Consider the following 26,631-nt stretch of genomic DNA (forward strand, 5'->3'; position numbering starts at 1 on the left):
TTGGTTTCAAATACATACAAGATCATACAGAGAGTGTGCAAGCAACAAGTGGGAAGGGCTGACAGTTAGCTAATTCTGGTGAACACATCTTGACAGTTACAAGTTGGAGACAGCTGCATGCTCAACTGAGCATGTGCAAAGCAGAAGAGGATAAATATATCTTGTCTCTAGGCAGATTTGAAGAGCAGTTAACAGGAAGGTAGGACAGAGCACATGGCAAACAGAGTGGCTGACAGAAATACAAAATGGATTCCGTAAAACGGACAAGATAGTCTCTAAATACAAGATGTCTTCTGCTAATGCTTAACCTAATCATTGCTAAATTATCACAGACGACCCTTTCAGCATTTGCTGAAGACATTCGTCTATCTAGGGTAATCTAGATCTGCATCCTGTACATTGATGTTCATCATCTTAGTAATCTCACAATTTAGCATTTGTTGTTCTTTTGTAATATTTCTTTTGGCAGGTGTACAAGCAGTGATGCACATAGAGCAAATCATAGGGCCACATTGTATACAAGTACAACATGTAAATAGTATCACCAGTAGTATACATAGAATAGTCAGTAGCTTCCAGCCCCAAGTAACAAAGAGTGTCCATATCCAGTTTGAAAATGTCCATTTACCAGTCTGAGTGAATGTCTGCAGCAATCTTATGCAGCTTAGAGATTGCGTCCTGAACTGAAGGTGAGTGGTCAGATATGAAGACGCAGCAACTGCTACCAATGATGCGGCATGCGCCACCTCGATCAGCCAAAATCACGTCATACACCATCCTATTTTGGAGTGCTACAATTCTTGCAATTTGCAGTTCTTCCGTAATGTTCCCAAGTGCCATGGCTGTCTGATTGGTGACAGCTTCCACAACACAAGTCAATGGTCTGATCTTTCTGCTATTCAATGCAGCACCCACAAAGAAGAACAAACCCAAATTGAAATCGACATATTGCTGCAAAGCGGTATCTGTATGGTCAATCTCATCTGTACTTGTTGTTCGTTTGTATCTATTCTTAGAAATATCATTGTACAACTTCAGGTCAAGATGATATGATGCAGGTGCTAAAAACATAGGGGGGTAACAAAAATGATATGTAGCATTCCCCTGACCATCCAACAGGTAATTGATAATATCCTTTATTACCACACATAAAGTAGGTGTTGTGCGACGATGTAAAACTACTGTTATTCATGCCCTCAATGTTCAGTACAGAAATACATTCACTTCGTCCTACGGGAATTCTCCCAACACTGCAATACATAAATCTGCTTTTGCTCTGGTTACAAAAATCACAAAGGGTCCAATGTTCTTCATATTCCTCACATTTGTAAAGACATATGGTGTTGAAATATTGTCCGGTTGGTATTCATCCCATTCCCATTTTATCCCTTTAGCTTGAGGATAACCATTTTCATCTTGGTAACATTCTTTATTTAATTGAAAAATGATTCCACCTACTGAAGGCTTTCCATAAGCAAACAAAAGAGCATACCAAGCTTGACATGAACCATTATGGGAAAACGGTAGAGGAATAAAAGGCGTTCGGCGTTCCTCCTTTCTTTTGGTGTGCAGGTATCATCCCACACACCCAACAATTGATAGTATTCGTAGCATTGTGGGTATGATGCAACATCTGAATAAATGTGTTATTCAAATAGGATTGTCGATGTTTCTGCTCATGATAAGGAAGAGTGTAGTAGTGATGCTCCAGTGGAGCTGGAGCAATAGCAACAAAAAGCTGTCGAGCAGGAACTGCTTTCTCAATGAACCAAGTGGTTATTGCCAAAACCACCAGGCCAACAACAAACCCTACAGCACAAATGATTCTCTTATTATTCATTTCAATGAAAGCGATTATCAATCTTTCTAAGAACCTATTGAAAACAATCGTTGGAGCTCTTCTCCCTTGGGTAGCCGTTGATTTCTTCACCACGGGCCAATACGGGTGTCACTACACTAATGCAAGGCTGACCCCCTCCCCCCCCCCCTTGCCTCATTGGCTCTCCGTTTCACAAACCCAGGGCGGTAGCTCAACCAGTCTCGTTCAAAACTGCAGATTCTTTTCTCTGTCTCAAATTGTATCGCGATGCTCCAGAAATCGTGTGGTCCGGGAAGACTTCCGTAGACTCGTCAGATGAGATAGCTTGACCTTTCTCCGTCTCCAGAATTTCTCGATGGTCGGTCAGCGCAGCAAGTTCCACCAAAGCGGGCGATACACGCTTGCAGTGCGTGGTATGGAGCAAGTTCTTTTTGTTCGTCACTCGAATTGCTGTCCTTGTAGCCAACAGCACCTGCTCCGGACCTCGGCTCCAAGCTGTTCGATCTGTCGAAGACCTTGACCATCACATGGTCACCGGGACGGAGATCATGGGCCTCACCTGTAGATCTATCAGGAAGAGCTTCACAAACCTGTTGATGAATAGAGGTCAAACTGTCAGTTAACTGTGCCAAATAATCATTCAACAGAACACAAGGTACATCATGTATGAGGCGTGGCTTACGAACTCCCCAAATGTTCATCGGTCTTCCAAATACCACCTTGTACGGTGTAAGACCTGATTGTGAGTGTGATACTGATTTTATGGATAATAGTGCCAAAGGCAGAGCATCTGGCCACTTTAGGGACGTGGAAGCCAGTATTTTTGCCAGCTTCAATTTTAAGGTAGCATTATACCTTTCCACCAATCCTGCTGATTGTGGGTGGAAGACTGTATGGAATTTCTGTTTGATCCCTAACCCTTTCAGGACATACTCAACAACTTGCCCAATAAAATGAGGTCCGTTGTTGCTCCACAAAATTTTACAAACACCATACTTAGGAAAATATTCCTTCAGAAGCACCTTTGCTGTAGTAAGAGCAGTATTATCCTTTGTAGGATATGCCTCTATCCATTTACTGAAGGCACATACCACCACTAGGACGTATTTTAGATTATTGCAGCGTTCAAGTTGGATGTAATCCATCTGCAAAACGTCAAAAGGTGCGGTTGGTGTAGCAAACCCTCCTGTAGGAGTTTGTGTCCCTTTTCCAGGATTGTACTGCCAACAGATCAAACAGGACTGTGCTATTCTTTTAGCTGTGCCGGCAATTTCAGGATGCTCCCAGACTTGTGTAAGCAATTTAGTTATTGCTAGAGCTCCAACATGTGCCAGCTCATGTGCCATTTGAACCATAGGTTGTAAATAGGCTGCAGGCAATTTCCATTTACCCATTTCTTTGTTACGCGAACAACCCTCATCTAACATTCCTTCTTTAGACCATTGTTCACAGAGGCAGATCTCTGTATATCCCATACTTCCTCTCTAGCATAAGGCCAACGTTCAGCTTGTGATTTTACTACGTACATAGATGTAGTACTTCGCTGTATTGCAGTTTCGCGGGCTACACGATCTGCGAAGGCATTGCCTTGTCCGATTTTGTCAGTGATCTTCTTGGGTGCGCTACACTTCATAATGGCAACTTTCTTTGGATATGTAAGTACAGTCAAGAGATTATGTACTAATTCTCCGTGCATTATCTGCATCCCGGGGAATGTAAGAAAGCCTCTTTCCTTCCAGAGTAGGCCAAAATCATGAACCACTCCAAAAGCATATCGGCTATCCGTGTAAATGTTCACACATAAGTCAGTACTAAGCTCCACCGCTCGTGTCAAAGCTATTAGTTCAGCTGCTTGAGCCGACTTCTGTGGTATGTGAGCTGTTTCCACTACTGTCTCAAAGTGTGGTGATTGCATATGCAGCTGAAGTTGTGCCATCTGGTAAACTTCAAACAGGACCCATCCACCCACAGCTCCCCAGCTCGATGCGACCCTTTGTCTGTTCCTCAGTAAGGAATATACAATCGTGAGGCTCCTTTGATTGAGACTGAGTCGCAGGATATGGCAACAAAGTGGCTGAGTTTAGTGTTGCACACCTCTTCAACTTAATATGAGGTGCTAACATTGTCAATTTGTATCCTGTCAGGCGAGCACTAGTTAAATGCTGTCTTAGTCTGATTCAAAAGGGCATCTACTGCATGGGGTACTAGCACCAACAGTTTGTGTGACAAAACTATCCCTTCGCTCTGATGTATGGACACAGCTGTCGCTGCAACTGAACGAAAACATCCAGGCAACGCACGAGCAACAGGATCAAGAACTGCAGAAAAATATGCACAGGGACGCTGCTTGTCACCGTGTGATGTACTAAAATTGACAATGAACATCCATCTTTCTCGTGTACATAGAGTGTAAAGGCCTTCGTGTAATCTGGTGTGCCTAACACTGGTGCAGAGCAAAGAGCTTGTCTTACCTGACGAAAAGCATTTTGACATTCATCTGTCCAAGGAAGAGGAATCAGAGTGTTCTTAGTCAAGAGTGCTAGCAAAGGTTTAACAATGTGTGAAAAACCCAATATTCATTGCTTACAAAAAGAAGTCAAACCAATGAATGCACGGACATCTTTCTGGGTGGAAGTTACTGGAGTGTCTAAAATTGCTTGAATGCGATCTGGTGTCAGTGCACGTCCCTCCTTAGACAGATGACCTTAAATAGGTTACCTTCGGTCTACAATATTGCAATTTCTTCCGTGATACTTTAGGGTTGTGTGTCACAAGAAAAGAAAGGAAGGGCAAAGTACATTTTTCACACTGCTCAGGGTGTATCAGCTGCCAACAAGATGTCATTGACATATTGTATGAGAGCCACTCCTTCATGCAAAATAAAGGAATCGAGTTGTCTTTTTAAGGCTTGACTATAAATACTCGGACTCTCAGTGTACCCTTGAGGAATTCTACAAAATCTGTATGATCTGTTATTCAAAGTGAAACTGAGCAAATATCGGCTATCAGGATGAATAGGAATGGAGAAGAAAGCGTTCTTCAAATCCACTACTGAAAATGTAGTTGCTGTTGGAGGGACCAGGGTAAGCAATGTCGTTATGTCAGATACTACAGAGTACTGTGGTACTACAATTTTGTTGACTTCTCTCAAATCGATGATAAATCTATAAATCTTAGTGTCAGTATCTTTTTTCAAAATGGGAAGAATCGGACTATTGCAAACATTATAAGGAACTTCTTCCACAACCCCCACCTTAATCAAATCCTGTACAATACGTGTAAGTGATTCTTCTCCTTCTCGAGAAATTGTATACTGAGGCAATCTCGGCAGTATAGCACCCTCCTTGACACTGATATATATACTGGTGGAATAACCATTTGTCCTACATCGGTGTCTGAAGTAGCCCACAAAGTACTAGGGAGTGAAGCTAGTGCAATGTCCTCTTTAATAATACAGGATCTCTCAATCATGGGGTAGTTGTCATTTAAAATAACCCGTACTCCTTCCGGAGAACATCGTATCGTAGCCGTGAAATATTTGAGCATGTCAAGACCCACAATATTGTCTGGTGTATTTGTAGAAAGCAAAAACGGACATGGAGCAGTTCCAGAGTGGGCCCAAGGGTGCCAACCTTTGGGCACTTTATAGGCACGGGATATGTGCTAGTCAAACTCTACAGGCAGCTCACACAGGCTGTGCATACCAGAGAGAGGTCATGTATCCGCTCCAGAGAGGTTTCCCGGAAGTGAACGTACTGGCAGGAGCAGTGAGGTATTGTACCAGCTCCAGGGAGATGAGGGTACTGACTCCCGGGAGTGAACGTACAGGCATCTGGCAAGGCCTGCACCAGCTCCAGAGAGGTAAAGGTACTGACACCCGGAAGTCAACTAGAGGCTGAAGACAGGTCCTGCATCAGCGCCAGAGAGGTCAAAGTATTGACTCCCGGAAGTGAACATACAGGCAGCAGACAGGTCCTGCATCAGCTTTAGAGAGGTCAAGGTACTGACACCCGGATATGAACACAGTCAACAGACAGGTTCTTTAGCAACTCCTTAATTGCCTTGGTACCGGTTCCCACGTACGTTGTTTGAAATATAAAAACAGCATAATCTGGATTCAGTGGCCCCGAAGCCTCTGGGCCCTGGTGTCACTGCAGCTTCTGCACCAATGGAGGCTACGCCCCTGCTCTCCCTCTCACAGCCTGCCTTGACCTACATCGCACGGCCGTCACTCTTATCCTCTCACAGACGGTCGTGCACTAACTCTCACAACTGGCCCTCCTCTGCCTCCCGCAGCCGTCCCTTCTCTGCCTCTCGCAGCCATCTCTTCTCTGCCTCTCAGAGCAGGCCGTTCTCTGCCTATCACAGCAAGCCATCCTCTGCCTCTCACTGCAGGCCACCCTCTGCCTCTCACTGCAGGCCACCCTCTGCCTCTCACTGCAGGCCACCCTCTGCCTCTCACTGCAGGCCACCCTCTGCCTCTCACTGCAGGCCACCCTCTGCCTCTCACTGCAGGCCACCCTCTGCCTCTCACAGTCGTCCCTTCTCTGCCTCTCACAGCCATCCTTTCTCTGCCTCTCACAGCAGGCCACTCTCTGCCTCTCACAGCAGACCACCCTCTGCCTCTCACAGCAGACCACCCTCTGCCTCTCACAGCAGACCACCCTCTGCCTCTCACAGCCATCCTCCGCCCATGCTCAGCCCCTCCCACCCAGTGCTCCTTACACTTCTGCCCTTGGTCCTCAACCCCCCCACCCCACCACTCCATTATCTCCTTGATCCCTCCATGGATATAGTGGCATCAATCAATAATAATTTTATTTGATTCAGACCCCCAACTGAGGTCAACTAATACCATTACATAAAAAAGATGTTATATTATATTTTTAAAAGCGACTTTTTATAAGAAAAACAAGTTAAAATAGTTTGTGGATCTGTGTGTGTGGCTCTGCGTGTGTGTGTGTGTATGTGGCTCTGTGTGTGTGTAGGGTGCAAATGCAATAGGTCTCGCATTTGCGACAGATTAAGCTATTGGCATTGTAAATGGCAATGCCATTTAATTATCTGTTTTCAAAACCAACACATAAATAAAAATGTTGTCCTTTACAATGCCAATAGCTCTAACTTTTGTAAAGGCGAGACCACTGCATTGTAAATGCTTGTTTAAACATTGTTATTGAGATTCCGGATTTAGCAAACAGCGCTATAATGCCGGACAAAAACTTTTCAGCAGCACACTAAAGTGATCACAGCTTTGGTAAAGTTTCAATTTTTTTTTCTATTTCTAAAACCTCTATCGTCAGATGTAGGCTATTAAAGGAACTGTAAATACCGTGGCTGCCTGTGCCATATTTCTACATTATCACGATTGTTTACTGTGGAGATCACCTGTGGCATAGCAAATACTTACCCTAATTCATCATCAACATGTGACATTTGCTTCACAGTGACGTGTACTTTCTATGCCAGAAATAGATTACGACAAAACCTATTTGAACACGTTTGACCCATCTCTCAGCTTTGCGTATATATGGTGTAAAATGCCCCTGCTCACCTGGCGCCTGCAAAGTGGTTGGGACTAGATAGCAGCATGCAAGGTTAAGGGCCTTGGAGAAACACTCAGTTTAAAGTTTGCATTTCTGCAGCTCAAAAGGCCACGATTTTCCGGGAAACGTGCTGCCTGTAAAATGCCTCACAGAGCTTAATCTATTTTTAAGAAAAAAGCTTCAAATTCCACCTTCTCTGTAATAACTATGTACCCATAACTTCAAGCTAAAAGGTGCAATGATTAATTCAGTTAGCAGAGCTGCAAGGCTGTTTTTCATTGATTAATTCGACATCAAGTCAGTCACGTTACAGCTAAAAAATATATATGAATTTCTGTTTTTACAAAGGCATTTTTGTTAAGACTTAACATTTCTGCCAAGCCTAGGAAGCAAATTTGAAAAAATATGCAAGTGTTCCTAAGTACCTGAATAAAAGAGCAACCCTTGTGGGTGAGACCCGTTGCCCAACGGTGCCATATGGAGCATTGCTCATTTTGCTGCACGGTGTGTCTGTGTGGTTCAAAATAGAAAAACAGGTGGGTAGTGTAGCATGAATCATACTCTCAAACAAACACATTCTGCACATTTTGGCAGATTTAACTTCTTCACAATTTATTGCAAGTCCTCCATTTGAAAACATGGGCTTAATTTGAATGCTTTCATTAGGGTATGTGTATAATCTATTTAACGTGCTATTTTACTCTTGTGAACTGGGACATAATGATGCACCTGAGCTCCGAAGTACTACATGCATCTACGCATACATCTCCGTGAACCTTTTTGTGCTTTCCAGTCTCTCATCAATGTAAACTGAGCCAACTCGGTAAGGTTTGCTTGCACGGCGCGTAACACTAGACATGGTACTGTGACTTTAATGTTAACACTTGGCAAGCCCGGTCTCTAGTAAGGGTGGGTGGAGCAGGCGTAGTGCCTCTACGCGGAGTTCCACGGAGTTAGAAAAAAAACTCTGTGGAACTCCGCTCCCTCCCAAACTAATCGTAATGTAAAAAAAAGGCACTTACCTGCCGTGGCTGCCTCTTCCTCGCGATGACCGCTCTCTTTCCTCGCCGTCCTTCTTCTTTGATAACCCCGACGTTGTACGTCTTGTGGGAAAATAAATAAATATATATATATATATATATAATCATAGATGTGTCACTGTATACTCACATATCTATATGAATATAGGTGTGTGTGTGTGTATATATATATATATGTGTGTGTGTATGTCATAAAAAAATATATATATATAACTTTTCCTTGGTGTAAAACTTTGCGTTGTAATGTACCCGAAAAGGGCCCGCATGGTACTTGGCTGTGTTGAAAAGGCTGCATGTTAGGGTACCACTTGGTAAAGGTAACATAGACATTAAAAGGTGCACAACCTCCAGGAATACATTCCTACACATTTGCAATACTTCTGTAATTAGTGATTATTCCTCCTAGTGATACCCAGACTTCATAATATGTTTAGACCTGATCTCTGCAATGTTTCATATCTTAAATCCATTTGAAAATCAATATTTGATTGAAGAAAATAGATATTCTCGAACCGCCAATATTTACACAATGCTAAGATTTTTCCAGGAAATCTGTCAAATATGTGTGGTGCCTGAGGTTTCCTTCATTTAGTGTACTACTTGTTAATGGCAAATTTCAACATAGCAGTTGCCCTCAGATAATGCCCAATTCAGGTCGATAGTACAGATGTCTTAAGAATTTAATTACTACCGTTCTTGCAAACTATAATTGAGGATGTAATACCTTGAGTGAGTTATTCATCTGAATTATTTAATTAGAATACTTTTCTCTTTTTAACTTTCCAATGTTTGTGATTGTAGGTGCAGCAGTTGCAGGAATATACAGAGTGGCAGGAAAAAACATGGCTCCCTTAGAGGCGCTGGTGTTTGGAGTTGGACAGACAGTGTTGACAATCATCATCTCATACTCTAGGATCCTTGCCACGCTCTAGGTATTCTTCGTGGACAGCTTTTTACTCACTTGGTGGGTCTGCTCTGATCCACTGTGAAGCAGATTTTTAATGGCCTGTGGACATGGACTTCTGCAAACGAGAAGAGCCCAGCTGCGGGTTGCACCCGCGTGCAATGTTTACACACTACGCCTTGCAGAGAAAGAATTCCCTCCTGATACTGGTCTGCACCTCATCTGTCCAAAGAAGCATTCATGGTGTAATCCTTCCCGCTGGAGATGCAAGATGGAGTACCCTGAAAGAGCTGCTGATTCAATTAATATCTACTGTTACGATACAAAGGGCCTGATTTAGAGGATGGCGTATGGTACTCGATCACATACGTGACCAATATCATGTCCTCCTTGGTTACAAGTGTATTAAGCCCTAGTTCTCAATCGTCTGTGTGAATTTATAAGGACATTATCGAGTCAGTATTATGTGTGCCAAACTTGATGGGTATTCTTTTCTTTTTACTTTTTTTAATTTAACCTACTGCTGTATTATGTAAGCGCCATGACACCACATGCAGGTACCTAAGGTGAATTAGTGAGTTGAATTTACTTGTATTATTCTGTAGTAGTGTTGAATAAACTTACTATGGAGGCAGGAGAGGAGAGTGAACGGCATTTCACAGAAGGTACGCCACCAGAATTCTATCAATGGAAATTAAATGCAGGGAAACCAGACCTGTAGGTTCTGGATTTAGTTAGATAAATTATTTGTAAGGTTTCAAGCTAACCAAAGCAGGGATTTTTACGCCAAGAGAAAATATATGGAGGTTTCCCAGCTGTCTGCCCTGCGTTGCATATATGATGAAATAGGTGTATTTTTTATTTATTTTGGTAGTCCTCAACGCTGAAGAAGTCTACTAGGAACATTGAACCGTATGTGATTCTATCTCTATATTTTGAAAAGCAGTGATTGAACTTGAATTACATTAGTTAATTCAACAGCTTGCAAAAATGAGACATACTCTTACTCTATTCTTACTGTAAAACATAGATGAGCACAGTTACTTTGTTATAGTCAAGTAAGATGGTGCATTAAACACGACTTTATTTTTTGTAACAGTTTATAGGACCTTGCTTTTTGCATGCATCTTTTTTCACAAAACCCTAACTTTCTAAACAAGTTTCTGAGAAAATCTGAGTTGAAAAGCCTTTCCAGATCGATAGTTCCTAAATTAGTTTGTACACATTATTTTAACATGTAGTGATGAAAATGAGGTGCCGTATACTTATTGGCCACAATATTAGAGACATTTTAGCAGTCTTACTATACAGAGATTAAACATGTATGGAAATTGTTACATATGTGTTTGCCTCTAAGTTTATAGGCACCCCTCCTTATTTGATGCAACATCAGAATTATTCCTTGCCCATGAATATTTAGTTGATAATTTGCTTCCCACAGCTATAATACTTGCTAAATTAATATCACTGTACTGTGCATAAACCTTAGCAATTCCCTGCAATTGCAAATGTTTCCTGTAGATTTTGGGAAGTGTCTTAAGCAAAGCACAAACAACCCAACCATAAAAATTGTTACGCACAATTCATGGTCCGTTTAGAAGATCACATCCTTCCATGACATATAACGAGCATGCTTTAAATATTCATGATCATAGAATGCATGAGTATTTGCCAAAACCGTTTATGATTCTTTTGGTGCCAAGAGACCCAACTTCTTAGAAACCTTTGCAGTTAAGCGATGATGTGTTGTCCTATTCACACCTCTTGGGATATGCAGTAGCTTTACAGACAACACCATAGGAGTATTATATGCCCTCTGCTCATCCTCTAGGCGACATAAAACAAAGGTGCTATTGGAACACTGCACTCCTTTTTGACAGAATCGTTCCATTTAGTGACAGGAGAGATGGAAAAGAAACTTTCAAACTATTGTTCTGAGCGATCTGTGATTTTTGCAGCTAGCTCATCAAGAACGAACAACTGAAATTACAATTTTTGATATATTGTGTAATCTGAATCTTGCTTGAAAATAAGATATCTTCTCTTCTGTTGGATTGTCTTTTCCAATACTCTGGACATCAGCTGTCAAGTCCACCTAACTCATGATCTTAATTCATATTATTGGTAAGAGGCAACATTACCTCAAAAATTATCTCAATTATTGCAAGTTCCCAGGTTTAGCTGTGTGTGTATTAAAAATCTGTACTAATGACCCAACTCCTTTGAATCCCCCCAGTGGTAATTGAGTATTATCTGGTGTAGAAGGGTTTTACACTAAAAAGGGTAGTCATTTATTTACTCGCAGCTGTAGTAATAATCGTTCTCTTCATGAAATCCATTGGAGCCTGCAAAGTTAGTTCTTTTTTAATTATATTTTTCATTCCCTTTTTGTATTCCAAAAGGTAAACCAGTTTTGAGGCTTTTTAAATGTTGTACAAGTCAGATTTTCTGAGGCACCATTACACTATAGAAAAAAGAAAACCTTTATTGAAAAATACTTTGAATGCCTTTTTTTCTGTGTTTCTGTGCAAGAGAAATGCTCGCTAAAAGAATCAAGCTATCCTCACCCATGACTTCCCTCTCAGTAACGATCAGACAGTGCAGCAAAGAGAATGCTCTTTTACAGAGTATGGCCTGTGAACCTGTCTTTCCCCACAGCTGCTTCTGCCATAATCAGGGTCTTTCTCCAGCCAAGAGGACGGCACTGAAGGTGTAGGAGAATAGTCTGTGAGAAACATGACGTCATGAAGTCTGGGGTCTCAAAGTGCAAAAGGGATCAAAGGCACTTAGGTTGAGGTCTGGAGGAGTTTCATTTTTGTGGGACTTCCCATGTAAGAGTATCTACATTACAAAACAGTTTTTAAAGGGATCTTATTCTGTATTAAGGTATAAATATATCCATTTTATAAAGGTGTTCATTTGTTTCGCATTCTGGTATTCCAGGCAAGCAAAATGTTGACGATCGGCATCCCACAAGCCTTGTCATTTGTTTCCCAAATGGTATTCGCAAAATTGCAGAATAATAACGCAAGATCTGTGCCACTTTCCACCAAGAATTTCAAAGTTTCCAGCAACTACCACTGGTAGCTTTCAGACTTTGGATCATTATTATTATCTTCACTGCCACTGGAATACGAAGATTTGTTTTAAAATGTGTTGACATACATGAATTTCATCACTGAATCAAGCCATTTTGTCATGACACATTTTTATGCTGTCCTAAGATGCACCCCCATGATGTTGACACATATTTACATCCTTAAACCTTTTACACTGGTATGGTTGTAGCACCCAAATTTCTATGACTATTGCTAAAATAGTAAATTAACTTCGGCAAAGTCAAGGTAATGGCAGTCATGGATTTAACCATGTTGACGCAAAGTTTTATTAGTGGCACAGTATGGTGATGTCACTGTTGATGGATGCAGAAATACATATTATCCCTCAATGCAACAAATGCCATACTCTTTATTTAAATGGGTTGAATGTCTTAAAAAGGGCACTTGAGTTTATCTACCTTTTATTTATGATTTATTTTGCACTCCATTTCATGTGGCCGCTTAGTCATTTCCACTGGACTCGTTTTTAAGATCGATTTGTCTACATTCTGCTGACTGAAACGCATACCTCAGCCCACACTCCATTTGATGTAGTATATCTTTGCCTGTGTAAACTCTCATGCATACCTCTACCACAAACCTCTCTACACAACCAAGCAACAATTCACAACTGGCAAATGGAAATCCCATTACAGTGCAAAAAGGCCATCCGAATTAAGAAGGCACTTTGGTGCCATACCAATGGTGGTAAATACTACACAAATGTTGATAGCGTAAAATAAGGTGGCTTCCCTACCAATCCACAGAATTTAAACTTTGGTGCATGGTTATTGGTGTGCAAGCCATTATGATGTATCCTATGAATAGTATGCATGCCAAACTCCTAATAGATTTTAATCCAGAACAGGTTGTTTGTCAGTTAATTCCAAGGTCATGTCTCAGAGAGTGGAATGAAGGGCAACATTTATTTGTCACTGGGTAGAACATTTCTTTCAAGTTAGGAACTAAAAACCTATCCTGAATTATCACTGTCTCGGGGGTTTTGATTTCTGGTGAACAGTGACTTTCCTCTAGTAAATCTTCTAGGTGTCCCTTTTCGTATGTTTTTAAAAGTGGGGTGTGATGAAAACAGCGGGTAAAATAGGAAAGAGTAAGAACTGATTCGAAAGATTCATAATGTATACTATGGATCCTCCAGATCCTTCTCTCCTTCTAGATCTATCCATTGCTCACTTTGTCATTATTGGAGCCGTCACTGTAGATTTTGTCACTGGTAGTTGTCATGTTTTCCTCATGCCTCAAGCATCACTGCTTGTCAAGACTGACAGATCTGCATGTAAATAAACAGCCATCAATGAAGGAAGATTTTACTTCCTAGGTTAGTTTGCATGTTGTCAGCCATCATGACATGGCGATATCGGAAAGCAAGGTTTACAGCTGCTATTGTTATGCATGTAATGTATCTTTCCAGGAGACTTACATTTGTTGAATTGTTCTTGGAAACCGATCTCGGACTATGGCATTCCTCTTTCACATAAGATAGAGAGGACTCCTTAAACTCAGAATATCGATTAAGACCTGGCCTCTAGTTCACTAAGTTACATCCCGTCGAAGTGGGTGGTCCATTTTTTAGCTGAGTGAAAGAGCCAGAGTGTAGATAAATTACAAACATATAGCCAATTACTTTGCTTTGCTATTGGTTGTTAGTTTGTGTTCACATTCTTGCTTTTCTTGGGCATACTGCTCTTTAATGACGATGGCTTGAGTGGGGCAGACATTGCACCCATGCAACACCCAAAAGTAGACCTGCTCTTCAATGCCGATTGCTCGGGTGGGGCAGACATTGCACCCATGCAACACCCAAAAGTAGACCAGCGATCTGCTGGTAAACATTTATGCTGGGTGTGTACTTCATTGTTTGGCCCTATAATATTATTTGAGATCAACTAGCGTACCTCACTTGCATGAGTTTGGTTCACAGGCAATTGAGGCACGCCTGGCATACTAGTGTTTCGTACTTGTCGGGATCCAGTTATTAGAAGAGAATTAGGGTCATTGTCTAGCTTTCTGTAATGTACAGCCTTGTGGTAACTATGCCTGCTTCCAAGTTGTATGTTCTGTCTATGTATGTAAAATGGAATCTAGTGTGTACAGAAGGTGTCCTGTATCTTAGTGTTGGGTTTCCTGAACATCAAATGTGGTAGTCTAAGCTTTAGTATCTGTGTGTACACGTTTTCCATCCTATTGTTGTACATGAGTCCTGAGGTCACGTTTGCAGAACGTTTTAAATTGTTGAAACGTAACAGACTAGAGGGACATCATTCTAAACCAATGCCATAACAGTGCAATGCCATCCAACATATAGCTGGGACATGTGAGATGCATAGATTTTGGAAAAGCTAAAGCCAATATTGTGCAAAAACACATTCTTTAAAATCAGCAGCACTATATATTGTAGAATTTAATAACAGTCTTAATCTTTCTTTCTTAGTTTAGAGAAAAAAAATAAGTGTTTTCTTTTGTTCTCCAATACGGAAAAGCTTATGTAATGATAATAGGCCATAGATAGAGATGTATGGCACCCAGGGGCTTCTGTGAGAGGCTCAGAAAATTGTAAACTTGCAAGTTTCAGGTAGATCATGTTCTTCTTTGACTTAGGTAATTATAGAAAATATATAAGCCTTCTCCTCCCTGGATCTCTCTACCTCTACATCTCAGGCAATCGCCTTAACTGCCTCAATTCAGGAAGGGCCTCAAGCCCTGGCTCTTCGACTGAACTGCAGAACCCCCACCCCGCCACACCCCACCTTGAGACCCTTATGGATCGGTAGCCGGGCTCTATAAGAAGCCTGATTGAATGATTTTAACATGAAGATGCTATAAACCCACTGTGTGCATGTGCAGAGGCACATTTGATGCACCCTTCGCACATTGGCCATATGTCTTTTTAACCGTTAAAAAGGGTTTTGTGTTTTGTACAAGGGCCATATTTTATAAATGTAGTATTTGGATTACACTTGGTAGTGTTACTATGGCTATTCCATTCTGATTTAGGTGGGGCTCTTCGGAAGGGTCATCTACATAGAGTGGCCAAAACATCCCTTCAGAGTGTTTCACTTGATTGTTGTTTTGTTTTTTGTAAGAGAGATGCACACTGCTGGGCTTGCTCAGTATAGAATTACATAATATATAATTCAAGAAGAAATTTATAATTCAGCCCAAGCAGCTAGACACCTCTACCATTTCTGCACTGGTTTGTCTCGGTTAACATACCATTGCTTACTCTCAAATAAGGCATTTTATGCCTAGGGCATGTGTATTTAAGTCTTTAATTGCTCACTTGGCTACTTTTAATTGTGAATTTTTTTATAATAATCATTATTAGTTAGAATTCTGAAAAGGTTCAGCTTGAGTTGATTGGTCGACAGAGTTCAATTATAAAGCTTTAGTGGGTGAAGCCTGAAATAAAAGCTGAAAAATCTGAGGTCAGCCGTCCATTAGATGTGCTAGCTTCAATCAAAAAATAATTGTTAGTTGGGTGAGCAGAAACCAAGGTATGGCAGCACAAATTCTGGTAGAAGTGTTCTTTATGGTAATTATTAGGATTAGACTTTGCTTTGTGATGTTAAGCAGTTGTGTTTAACATACTTCTTAAAATAATATGTATCTTAATTTATTTTGCTGGTGCTATAATACTGGCATATCCATCAATTGAACCACAGCATCACTCACTTATATACAATGATAGTGCACAAGATATGGCTTCATTCACAAATGTTTTTCTCACCTGAATTGGCAGTGTAAATTCTCAAATCCTGTTTGGCAGATGATAGTAAGTACTATACATCTCAGTGTTCGGTTTACAGGTAGGGAAAGAGTGTTTTTGAGGAATTGGTACTATGCTAAATAAAATATGCGTATTGTTTTAACCACGGAAACACGTAAAGCTAATTCCTTAATTGGAAGAAGTAAGTGACTTGCCAGGGTGGAATTGCGAAGGATGGACCCCCACGGTGAATGGGGGTTAGTAGAAAATATTTTTCTTGGGATGAAAAGTTAGCAAAACAATGCATCTGTCCCTACCGGTCAGGTATACTGCAACATACTGCCTGCTTTGTGAGCAAAATCCGGCAGTATGCATTTAGAATGAGGATTGTGCATGGAAATCTACAACTTGCAGAGTTTTTTTAAAATATATTTAAGGAATGTTTGTGATCCCCTGAAGAACCAGAAATCTACAACCATAGGAGCAATCTAGTATGCATAGTTTTTTTTTCCCTTTCTGAAAAGCGTTAGTTAATGAGCTGGTCAATTTGAATGAAGCATCCTCCTGGAAAAGTGGGGCTATTATTTGGCCCTGTGAGTTTGCAGCTGGAAAATATAATTGGTTAACACAATACACAACACAACATTTTAGACATCAATACTATGCAATTACATTTTTAAATTGATCCTCAGTGTTTCTTCTCTTTTGCCAAGTATATTTGATATGTTAGTTTAAAGTGTGTATTAAATTCAGACATTGTATTTGGGCTCAGGGGTTAGTAAAACATTGCTGTAGTATCTTTAAACGAGCAGTGCTACTTACAGTGAAATGAATTTCAGGTTGTATGATACATCCATTTATATAAAGGTAGCATGTGGTAAGATAGCCTGCAAAGACATATTTTCCAAGAATAGGCTCAACCACATTCTCAATCTTTCTTGAATATCTCGCTAAAGAAATTTGTTGCTGCACTATGAGACACTTTCTCCCAAGTATGGGCAGCATAGGCTGGAGTTTTATATCTTTATTAAAATAAATGAAAAGTATGTATAAGCAGCACCTCTAATTCAAGTTCTAGTACTAATACTACTAATACTACAAGAAGACTTCTATAGAATATAGTAATACAATTATTTAACAATATGAATCAATGTCTGCAATGTGAGAAATTCCACTTCTTCGAATAGCTGCTCCAAAAAATCATTTATTTTTCACATGATATCAATCACAGTCTCAGCCAACACATATTTTGCGACACCGTCGCTTTTGCAGGGCCGCAATTTTCACATCATCTTACCAGTAACTGTCCATTATTACTTAATTATTTCTTTGAAGTTTTCAAAAGGCAGATCTCCTTCTCATGCTAGTTTCTGAACAATATATCCGCTCCTATGAAATGACCATCGCCCATGAGAAGGGAACCCGAAATTGAGAACAAAGCCATAGCCAGTGAAGATAGCTGTAACTTTGTTCTCGATTTTGAGTTTCCTTGTCATGGGTGATGGTCATTTCTTAGAAGCGGATCTATTGTTCAGAAACTAGCTTCAGAAGAAGATATGCTTTAAAGAAATAATGAATAGTTGCTGTTAAATTGATCTGGAAATTTTGGGCCCTTAACAATCGACGGTGCCTCAAAACATGTGTTGGCTGAGACTGTGATTGATAGCGTATGAAAAATAAGAGTTTTGGAGCAGCTAGTCGGAGAGGGGGAATTTCTCTCATTCCGTGCATTATTTCATGTTTATCTAGCTACACTGGGTGGGAGGGTATGGGGGTGTTGGAGGTACCAGTGATCTGAGATTAGAGCATCTGGAATTAGTCCTGAGACTCAATTTTCTATTTTTTGTCTATTACTGAACAATGCTTATTAAAACCTCCAGGAGCAAACTGTAAAGGGATACAGGCTCAATTTGCAATATCCACTACAATGGCAAACAGATTGCTAATATTTGCCACAAACGGTTTACAGGGAATGGGAACAAAAACTTTAAAAAGCACGAACTATTAAACTGTGATAATAGGAAGATAATACTTGAGATGTCATAAATCTGTGAGGTTTTTTCATGCAAGGTTGACTAGATCTACTTGCCGGCTCAAAATTGCACCTTTCCCTATGTGTGCAAAACTGGTTACGTTCATAAGTTATGTTTCATTTTGAAGTTTAGTGAGTGTTTTCTGAACCTTTATATTAACACAGACGTTCTGAACATAATGCAAAAAACGTTTTATAGTAGTACCATATCACTCCTTCTACTTTACTTTGCAAAAAATCCTCCGATTAATTACTGTGTCAAGATTGTCTGAGTGAAGTAAAGATTCTAGATGTAGAATTTTGTACTAATAATTTGCAATTGGACCCAAGTGACTGCTTCTTAACCAGAACATTTTTCACAATGGTGTCCATTTTAATCTGGACATATACAATTGTTTAATTCAAGGAAGGCCAGAAAGCCCATTCATTTCCAATTGTGTCAGTCAAACATATACACTACCCACTCCAGTGTTTCAACACATGATTCTTTTATTATGCTTCAGTTTTGTAATGCTATTGATTGGTATTTGCTTTGATGGCAATCGACGTGAGCAAATTTTTAATTATTGTTTTTTAACTGTGACTCACTGTAGCATGAGCCTTGGATCAAATCTTGTTAGCTAAAGATTAACATGTTACCTTCATTGTAGGAATTTAGAAATATGTCTATGTAAGAGGAATATGCCTTGTTTTATTTGTCTTGAGTGCCGTTTACGTGCATACATAGCAGGGATTTCCTGGCACTGATATACAGATGTTACTTGTTACCGACCCAGTAGTGTTAATTGTACCTACCTTGGAATGAGAAAAATCTGAGTGGACCTCTGTCATTCAAGCCCGTGATATTTAGGCAAACAAAGACTGATCCCTGCAGTGGAGCAATACCCCAATAAGACATAGTTTATTAAACTAGTGCACTGAATTACGTCATGGATTGTTTTCAAAGTACTGTATGTCATATAATCAATGATGGGTCACAAAGAAGGGTTGATAGCATTGTAGTCTTGTTAAATGTTTATATGTCACAACACTAAAAATGTTTTTACCACATCCGGAGGTGCATTCAAACTCTGAGTAAAAGTGTTGTTTGTCGTTATGACTTGCATTAGCAGACTGAAAGGGTCCTCTTCTAGGTCTTCCTCTGATGATTTGCACTATTTTAGAGGTTTTAGACCCTCTTAGAGGTTTTGTATCAAACCCCTTGGGGTTAAAATCAATAGCCTGATAATTCAGCAATTTTGTCCATACAGAAGTAAAGACTGCCAAGGAAGCAACATTAGAGCAATGACCTGGTTCACAAAGTATGTCTTCTGGTGTCTTGGTGTTGCACTCTGGTGTTGAACTCTTAGATTCACATGCTTGCTGCCCTAAATACTGAGATTCTCAAGTTTGAATCTGTAATTTAGTTATTGAAATTATTGAGTTATGTGAATGTGGTTGAAGATTTATGAGTGAAATATCTAGTTTCGACTCAGAGAAACCAATTCACAAATATTAGTTATGGAGCAAATTAGGAGTTTGCTGGAGACTTATACCTGAACATCTTTTGCCATATTCACAGACTATGCCCTAGATCGTCCATGATTTGCTTATGTGTAAATTAACTATAAATATTTCAGTAAGTACTTATTCACAATGTTTCATTCATCTCTCTTTTTTGTTTTCAGACATATTTTTCAATTTGGCCGGAGGTGAATTCCCCTGTTGTGTGTTTTTATTTTTATTGAACAGCTCTTGTTTCCTTTGATAGCTTTGTGAACATTTGTAGACAACATGAGGGTCGTTCTTAGGTGAGTACGATTTGGTGCGCAAAGTATAAAGATGTGTTTTGTTACACATATTTAGTAAAAGGCTTAAACAAGAATTATTAGGTTCCTGAGAAACGTTCTGTCAGTCGGGTATTAAGAGATTGATGACTGCAAATAGATTTTAATGCTTCTTCTGTGAAGCAGAACTTTAAGCACTTTGCGTGCTAGGCACATCTTTAGGTTTGTTGTAATTTAGTGCTATCTGCTACTTTGGATTGCAAGACAATGCAACTCCAATTCACATTGGATTAATACTTCAGATTAGGCAGCAGTTATAAGTGGTCTTATTCATGTTTTTGCCATGTTATTTTGTGACGGTTCATAGTTATATATTTAAGAGCCCCTCTCTGAGAAGAGGGCTCTACATTTATCAGTTAAGCTATTTCAGTCAGACGAGTTACCATTGGCTCAGGAAGGGTGGCACATTCGTGAAAAAAAATTGGTAAATTATCAGATATTTGTAATTCAACATAGAATTTAGAAATATATTTAGAACTAACTTACTAGTTCTAGTTCTTTCAGACCACATGATTTCCAATTTTCTACTGTGATCCTCTTCTTTATGCCCCACCATGACAATTCATTTTAAGATGCATGACCGTGGTAAATACCTGGTGCACTTGCCAACAAATACATTTTATCCCCAAACCCTAAATCTAGCTTTAATTGGGGTTTTTTGCTATCCATAACTTGAGTGAATATACATTATTTGTTTGTTATTTTTCTGTTCCATGTACATATTCAGACTAAGAAGCAATAATAAAACCTTTTACCCAATTGTTACAGAAGGTAGAAAACATAAGTTGGACAGTATTCAAGAGACAATTAGAATTCCGTAAAGCACACGGACAGGGAGAAGCATCAATTTTCCATTTCAAAATGAGTAAATATTTCAAAAGCACGGGAATGCATTAGTAAATCACAGTGGGTAATTTAAAATGGCAGATAAGGAAGACTTTTTACCTTGCTTGTCACACTTTCATGTTTTCTTCTGAATTTGGGCTTTAAGAGGTCAACCTTAATGCACAAATGTTCACTTTGAAATATCAACATAAGGTATCTCAAAGCATGGAATAAAAAGATCATCAAATTTAAAGCATGGAGAACAAAAGCAGTAGTCTGACCACAATAGCATAGCATGGAAGTGTTACATATATAGCTTATTTATTTTTTCTTTTTATTTCCATTTACAATTACAAGAAGCGGAAATATGGTTTCGAGAGAGAATTACAAATCTTTCTTAATGTTTCTGGATATAGAAATGGATAAAGATTGAAGACATTGTTTTAATAAAATAAATGTTGACTGTACATGTAAACCTAAGGCATTTGGCAAATTTTTCATTCACATAGCTTCCAATGTGAAAACTGATATATGTACATGCAAAAACACAGTTTGAATCATCTGTGTATGTAGTGGCAACCAAGCAGGTTGCAAAATATGAAAATATGTCCTAATGAGCGAATAAAGTTTGTCATTTTTGGCCTCGTATTGGAAGTGGGGAATTGTGTAGGTGCAACCTTTTTTACATTGGTTTCACCTTTGAAAACAAGAATTTCTAGTTCTCTAATTTTCTTGTTTTAACTTTCCGGGTAGAAGAAATGTTTGCACTCTGATGATTTCAATGCTAGAAAAATATTTAGGTCATGGTTTGGGTTTTGTGTGTGAAGTGCGACTCTGCACACAATTTACCAATGTTAAATCAAATGCTAATACAGATGACTTGTAGAAACACTCTTATAACTAGCATGTTTGAGATAGCACTTTGCTTTGTGACTAAAAACAGTATTCATTTTGTGTACTTTTGTTAGTTTGAACTGTATTGTTGTGATATTTACTTTATTGCATGTGATAAATCGAATGTTTCCCACGGGTAACTGGGTGGACTCACTGTCCTTTCATGTAACACTCTGTAAATATTGTAATATGTTTATTTTTAATTTTATAAAAGTTACTTTTTTATTTCCTTATTCATGTACAAAAGCTCTAGTTTGTGAATACGATGATCTTCTTGGACAATAAAGTACATTTTGCAGTGAGGTGTCTTTTTCCTTAGCAGTCCTGCCTAATTTATTGGTGCTGGAATGAAATCCACTACACTTTTTCCAACTGTATACTCTGCGAAATGTAAAAACTGAGGTATTTCTGCTGGTTTTTATAGTCTGGCGGATTTACGCTGTTTTTGTGGTTCTGTTGAAGAACATGTAATACAACAGAAGGTGAAGTCAAGGTGACCAAAGTAATGTGCACACATTGTTTTTTATCAATGTTTCTGCAAGCAAAAATAAGCTTACTTGATATGAAGCACATTATACAGCTTCTGCACTGATCTTTTTTTCCTGAAATGTGTAAACCTCCTTTTGTAATTTTCCACATTATCTCAGCTATTCCCTAAAAATAGACTATCATACCCCAATGTTTAAACTCTACCCCCTTAAGCTCAATAAGGCTTCTCAGAAGGGGATATCCCATCCTCTTCCATTATTCCCTAAAGGCTTTCTGGTGTTTTTCCGTCAGATAGCCTAAACGCTATCAGTCTAGGAAGATTTGTGACCTTTCCATCTATTCTAGCCAAGCTGGTAACCAATGGCTGCCATACGACTAGGAACTTTCCCTTGCTGTCGGATACATCAGCAGTCTTTCTGTCTGGCAGTGTGTTAAAAAGTTTCAGATTCTAGATATGTGCTGGCTGTGGCTGTGTTTGCAGACCCATGAGTATATATATCCTAGCATTACCTTTTATCTAATTTTTACCTTGAAGGTTTCTCAGTTGGACCGAAACGTTAACATGCATTAAACTCCTGGGCAAAAAATGAACATTCTTGCAGCACTTGCTTGAAGAAAAAAAATACTGTTGTCTTCAAAATTCATCTCTTTCAATGGAGACAGTCGTAGTGTTCTAGATTGAAACAATACATATGTTGCAGATATAAATTGTTAGTATCCATTTTGAGACTCGTTCTCAGAGTATAGTGGTGCTTTAGAACATAAATAACAGTAAGTAGTAAAACAGGTATACTTGATGCAGATAAGATTCAAATGTTCACAGTATACAAAACCTATTTTCAGATACACTTAGGCATACAATAGGATAATGCAGATTTTATTGGTAGAACTGTGCATAGAAACTGCTTGATTTTTAGCCATCTGTCAAGAAGCTTTGATCGACCATTGTAAGAACCCCACCACCTTTTGAACGCCATGTGATCGCAGATTCAATGTTCAGCTGTTCTGTAAGTAGCCTATCTTTCGTGAGTGAGCTGGAAACTCTTTTTGCTTTATCTAACCACCTGCATTTATGTGAAACTGTAGTAATTGATGTAATAAGGAAATACAATCACGAGAAAACAACATTTAAGGAACCCAATTGGAAAACCCAATTGGAGGAGAAAATATTGGTAGAAAATAGATTTAAATGGAAATTTTAAGGGAATTATTAAAACCACCATCAAGGCCGAACTGGGAATCCAAAGCACTCCTGCCAGATTTTGTCAGACCAGTCCCATACGATGTGTAGCAAATACAGCAAGCAAGCCTGACAAGGGCGGTTTGGGGGAATTTTCCCCAAAGGAAAATTTGGGTACAAATGGGAAATATGGTGTTTTCTGAAACAATTTTATCATTCAATTGTGTAATCTTTTAGTATTAAATCTTTTTATTGACAAAGAAGCGCATACACAGACAGTACAACTTCCCATAAGTCGAAAGACATTCAATGCATGAGGAATTGGCATGGGAAAACCTTGACACAAACAGGCGTAGAGCCCCGTTGACATGGGAGGCCCTCTTTCAAGCTGGCAGTTCTGTATAAGCGAACCAATGTCCAAAAGAAAAAGCAAAAACAAGAACCATTCCCCCATCCCCCCCACCGCCGCCTACCCTCCCGCCTCCCACATTCCAGGTCCAATACCCCTCCACGTCAACGCAATCATCCGCTTCATAGTGCCTCAACATTCGTCCTGTGACAAGCGCAGCAAACTTAGATACCGGGGGCATGTTACTTCCCTAAATTCTGTAGCCAACATGGACAACAATGGCTGCCACAATTCTACATACTTGGCACCATCTCCCGCCTTAATTAAGGACAACTTTTCCATACCCAAAACTGACCAAAGGCGGTGTAACCAACCTTGGAACGTAGGGACATGTGGGGTGCGCCAAAAAGCCAACACATTCTGTATTGTCGAACCCAGCGCAATGGCAATTAATCTGTGCCTGCGTGCTCTCAATGGATATGTGATAGGATTAGGCAAGCCCAGCAAGACGGGTAATCTCGGGATTTCCGTCTCAAAGTGAGCGTCTATCTCATCAAGGACCGTCTTCCAATACCCCTGAAGCTGCACACAGTCCCACAGTATATGGACCAACGTGCCCCTCTCCCCACACCCACGCCAGCAGGATACCTCTGTTGAATGATCCATCTCGTGCAACCTCTCCGAAGTGTAATACCAGTACGACACAAGCTTGGTGAAAGTGTCCGTCAGCCCCATGTGGTAGGCGGAGTGTCGTGCTCGATAGTAGATGCCCTCCCATTCCTTATTGCTCAATACCCGCCTCAACTCCCTCTCCCAGCGGGCCCTCCCACGCGTGAGTACCGATCTACGAGCATGCGATACAGATCAGATATGAGCGGTTTGTCGGCCTTCCACGTGATCAGCCAGTACTCATAAGGTCTGAGTCTCCGATCTGCCCCCTCCCTGACCTGACCATTGAGCGCCCAATGACGAACCTGAACGTATCTAAGCCGTTCCGATTCCGGCAGGCCATACTCCAGTCTAAAAACCTCAAAAAGAACTACACCCTCCCCTGCAAATATGTGGAACAGACATCTACATCCCGCTGGGCGCCATCTAGCAAAGGCCTGAGTGTCCCGCCCAGGCCCGAAGTCAGGGTTATCAAGCAGCGGCGTAAGAGGAGAAGGGAAAGTCGTCAAGTCATGCTTCGTACTGGTCTGATCCCACACTTCCAACGGAACCCTTGTGATGTACGAGGTGTACAAGTTGGGCGGTCGGTGCTGCCTACGGAAGAAAGGGACCTCTTGCAACGGGCGGCCCGCCACCACCTGATCCTGAAAGAGCCAGTGTTTTTCTGACTCCCACTTACTCCACTCCACAAGGGTCCATAACTGGGCCGCCTTATAGTCCATCTTCAAGTCTGGAAGGCCCAGACCTCCCTTCTCTGGGGGTAACATTGCCAGCCGAAGCTTCATTCTAGGCCGCCTACCGTTCCAGGTGAACTGAGCGAGCTCAGACTGGGTCTGGCGGATCCAGCCATCGGGGGGACGGAGCGGTATGGCGCGAAATATATACAAGATTTGCAGAAGAATGGTCATTTTTATGGCAGCCACTCTGCCCAGCCAAGCGAGCGGAAGTTGTCGCCATCTACCCAGTTCCTGACGGATTGTCTGACGGAGCTTAGCGTAATTGATACGCACCGTGTCCTGCAGAGGGGCCGCTAACTGAATCCCTAGGTATGGGAAGGCCTTGGACGTCCAGCGGAAGGGGAAGTGCTCCTGCAAATGAGCCCAGGTACTCCCCTTTAGCGAGAGATTTAGCGCCACTGACTTCGTCATGTTAACTTTAAAGCCCGCCGCGCCAGCAAACGTGTCTAGGATGTCAACACAGGCCGGTAAAGAATCACTAGTGGAGGCTAGGGAGAGAAGGACATCGTCTGCGTACAAGCTGATTGTGTGCACATATGCGCCAAACTTAATCCCTTTCACTCTCTGGTTTAATCTCATTGCCTGCGCCAACGGCTCCATATAGAGCGCATAGAGCAGGGGCGACAGTGGGCACCCCTGCCGCGTCCCCTGTTCAATGTGAAAACGGAGCGAGGAGCACCCGTTAACTCGCACTGTAGCCGTAGGAAAGGTGTAACAATTCAAGACCCAGGTTCGAAATTTTGCCTCCCTCCCCGCCTTCACCAACACCTGTTCCAAGTATAGCCAGTGGACCCGATCAAACGCTTTTTCCGCGTCGATCGCAAGCATCATGTATTCACCAGACGTCCGCATGGCCTTTTCGATCAGGTGCAATGCCCTCTTGGTTTTGTTAGCGGTTTGTCGCTCCGGAATGAACCCTGCCTGATCCGGCTCTATCAGCCCTTGCATGAGCAGTGCCAGCCGCGCCACTAAAATGCTAGTATAGATTTTTAGATCGACATTAAGAAGAGATATGGGGCGATATGCCTCACACTGCGCGATCCTTCCCTGGTTAAGGGATAACTGATATGGTAGCTTCCAATAGATCCCTCGGGATCGCGCCTGGATCTGCAAACGAGTTAAAGAGGGTGGTCAGTAATGGCGCAACTTGAGGGCAGAATGTTTTATAAAAAATTGCCGTAAAGCCGTCCGGCCCTGGAGCTTTGGCTAACTTAAGGCGCAAGATCGCCGAGATTACTGTAGTCCAGCCATGCATAGGTTTTATGGGCATTAGAATAATATGAATAGCCCCTGACTCCCGGGTGAAAGCTGCGCCAGAGATCAACCATTCCCAGCTCATCCAGCCTGGCCAACCCCCCCCTCCGATAGAGTTCCAGCCTGTGAGGAGCGCTGCCCCGATCTATCCAGGAGATTATCAAATACTAAGTTGAGGTCCCCACCCACTAAGACATGTCTGTCGGGCGCTGCTGCCGCCTCGCTAAGCACTTGATGGAAGA

At 40.9% G+C, this 26,631-nt stretch overlaps 1 protein-coding gene across 1 annotated transcript in view; it reads left to right on the top strand.

Moving 5' to 3' along the window:
* Positions 1 to 22,013, top strand: part of TMEM170B (transmembrane protein 170B) — a 121,895-nt gene extending 99,882 nt beyond the window's left edge. The window contains exon 3 of the mRNA XM_078687876.1: positions 9,207 to 22,013. Within this exon, the coding sequence (XP_078544002.1) occupies positions 9,207 to 9,337 (131 nt within the window). The 3' untranslated portion in view covers positions 9,338 to 22,013. The remainder of the gene's footprint in view (positions 1 to 9,206) is intronic.
* The last annotated feature ends 4,618 nt before the right edge of the window (positions 22,014 to 26,631 follow it).

This window comes from Lissotriton helveticus, chromosome 4_1 (genome assembly GCF_964261635.1).
Source record: "Lissotriton helveticus chromosome 4_1, aLisHel1.1, whole genome shotgun sequence".
Lineage (NCBI taxonomy): Eukaryota > Metazoa > Chordata > Amphibia > Caudata > Salamandridae > Lissotriton > Lissotriton helveticus.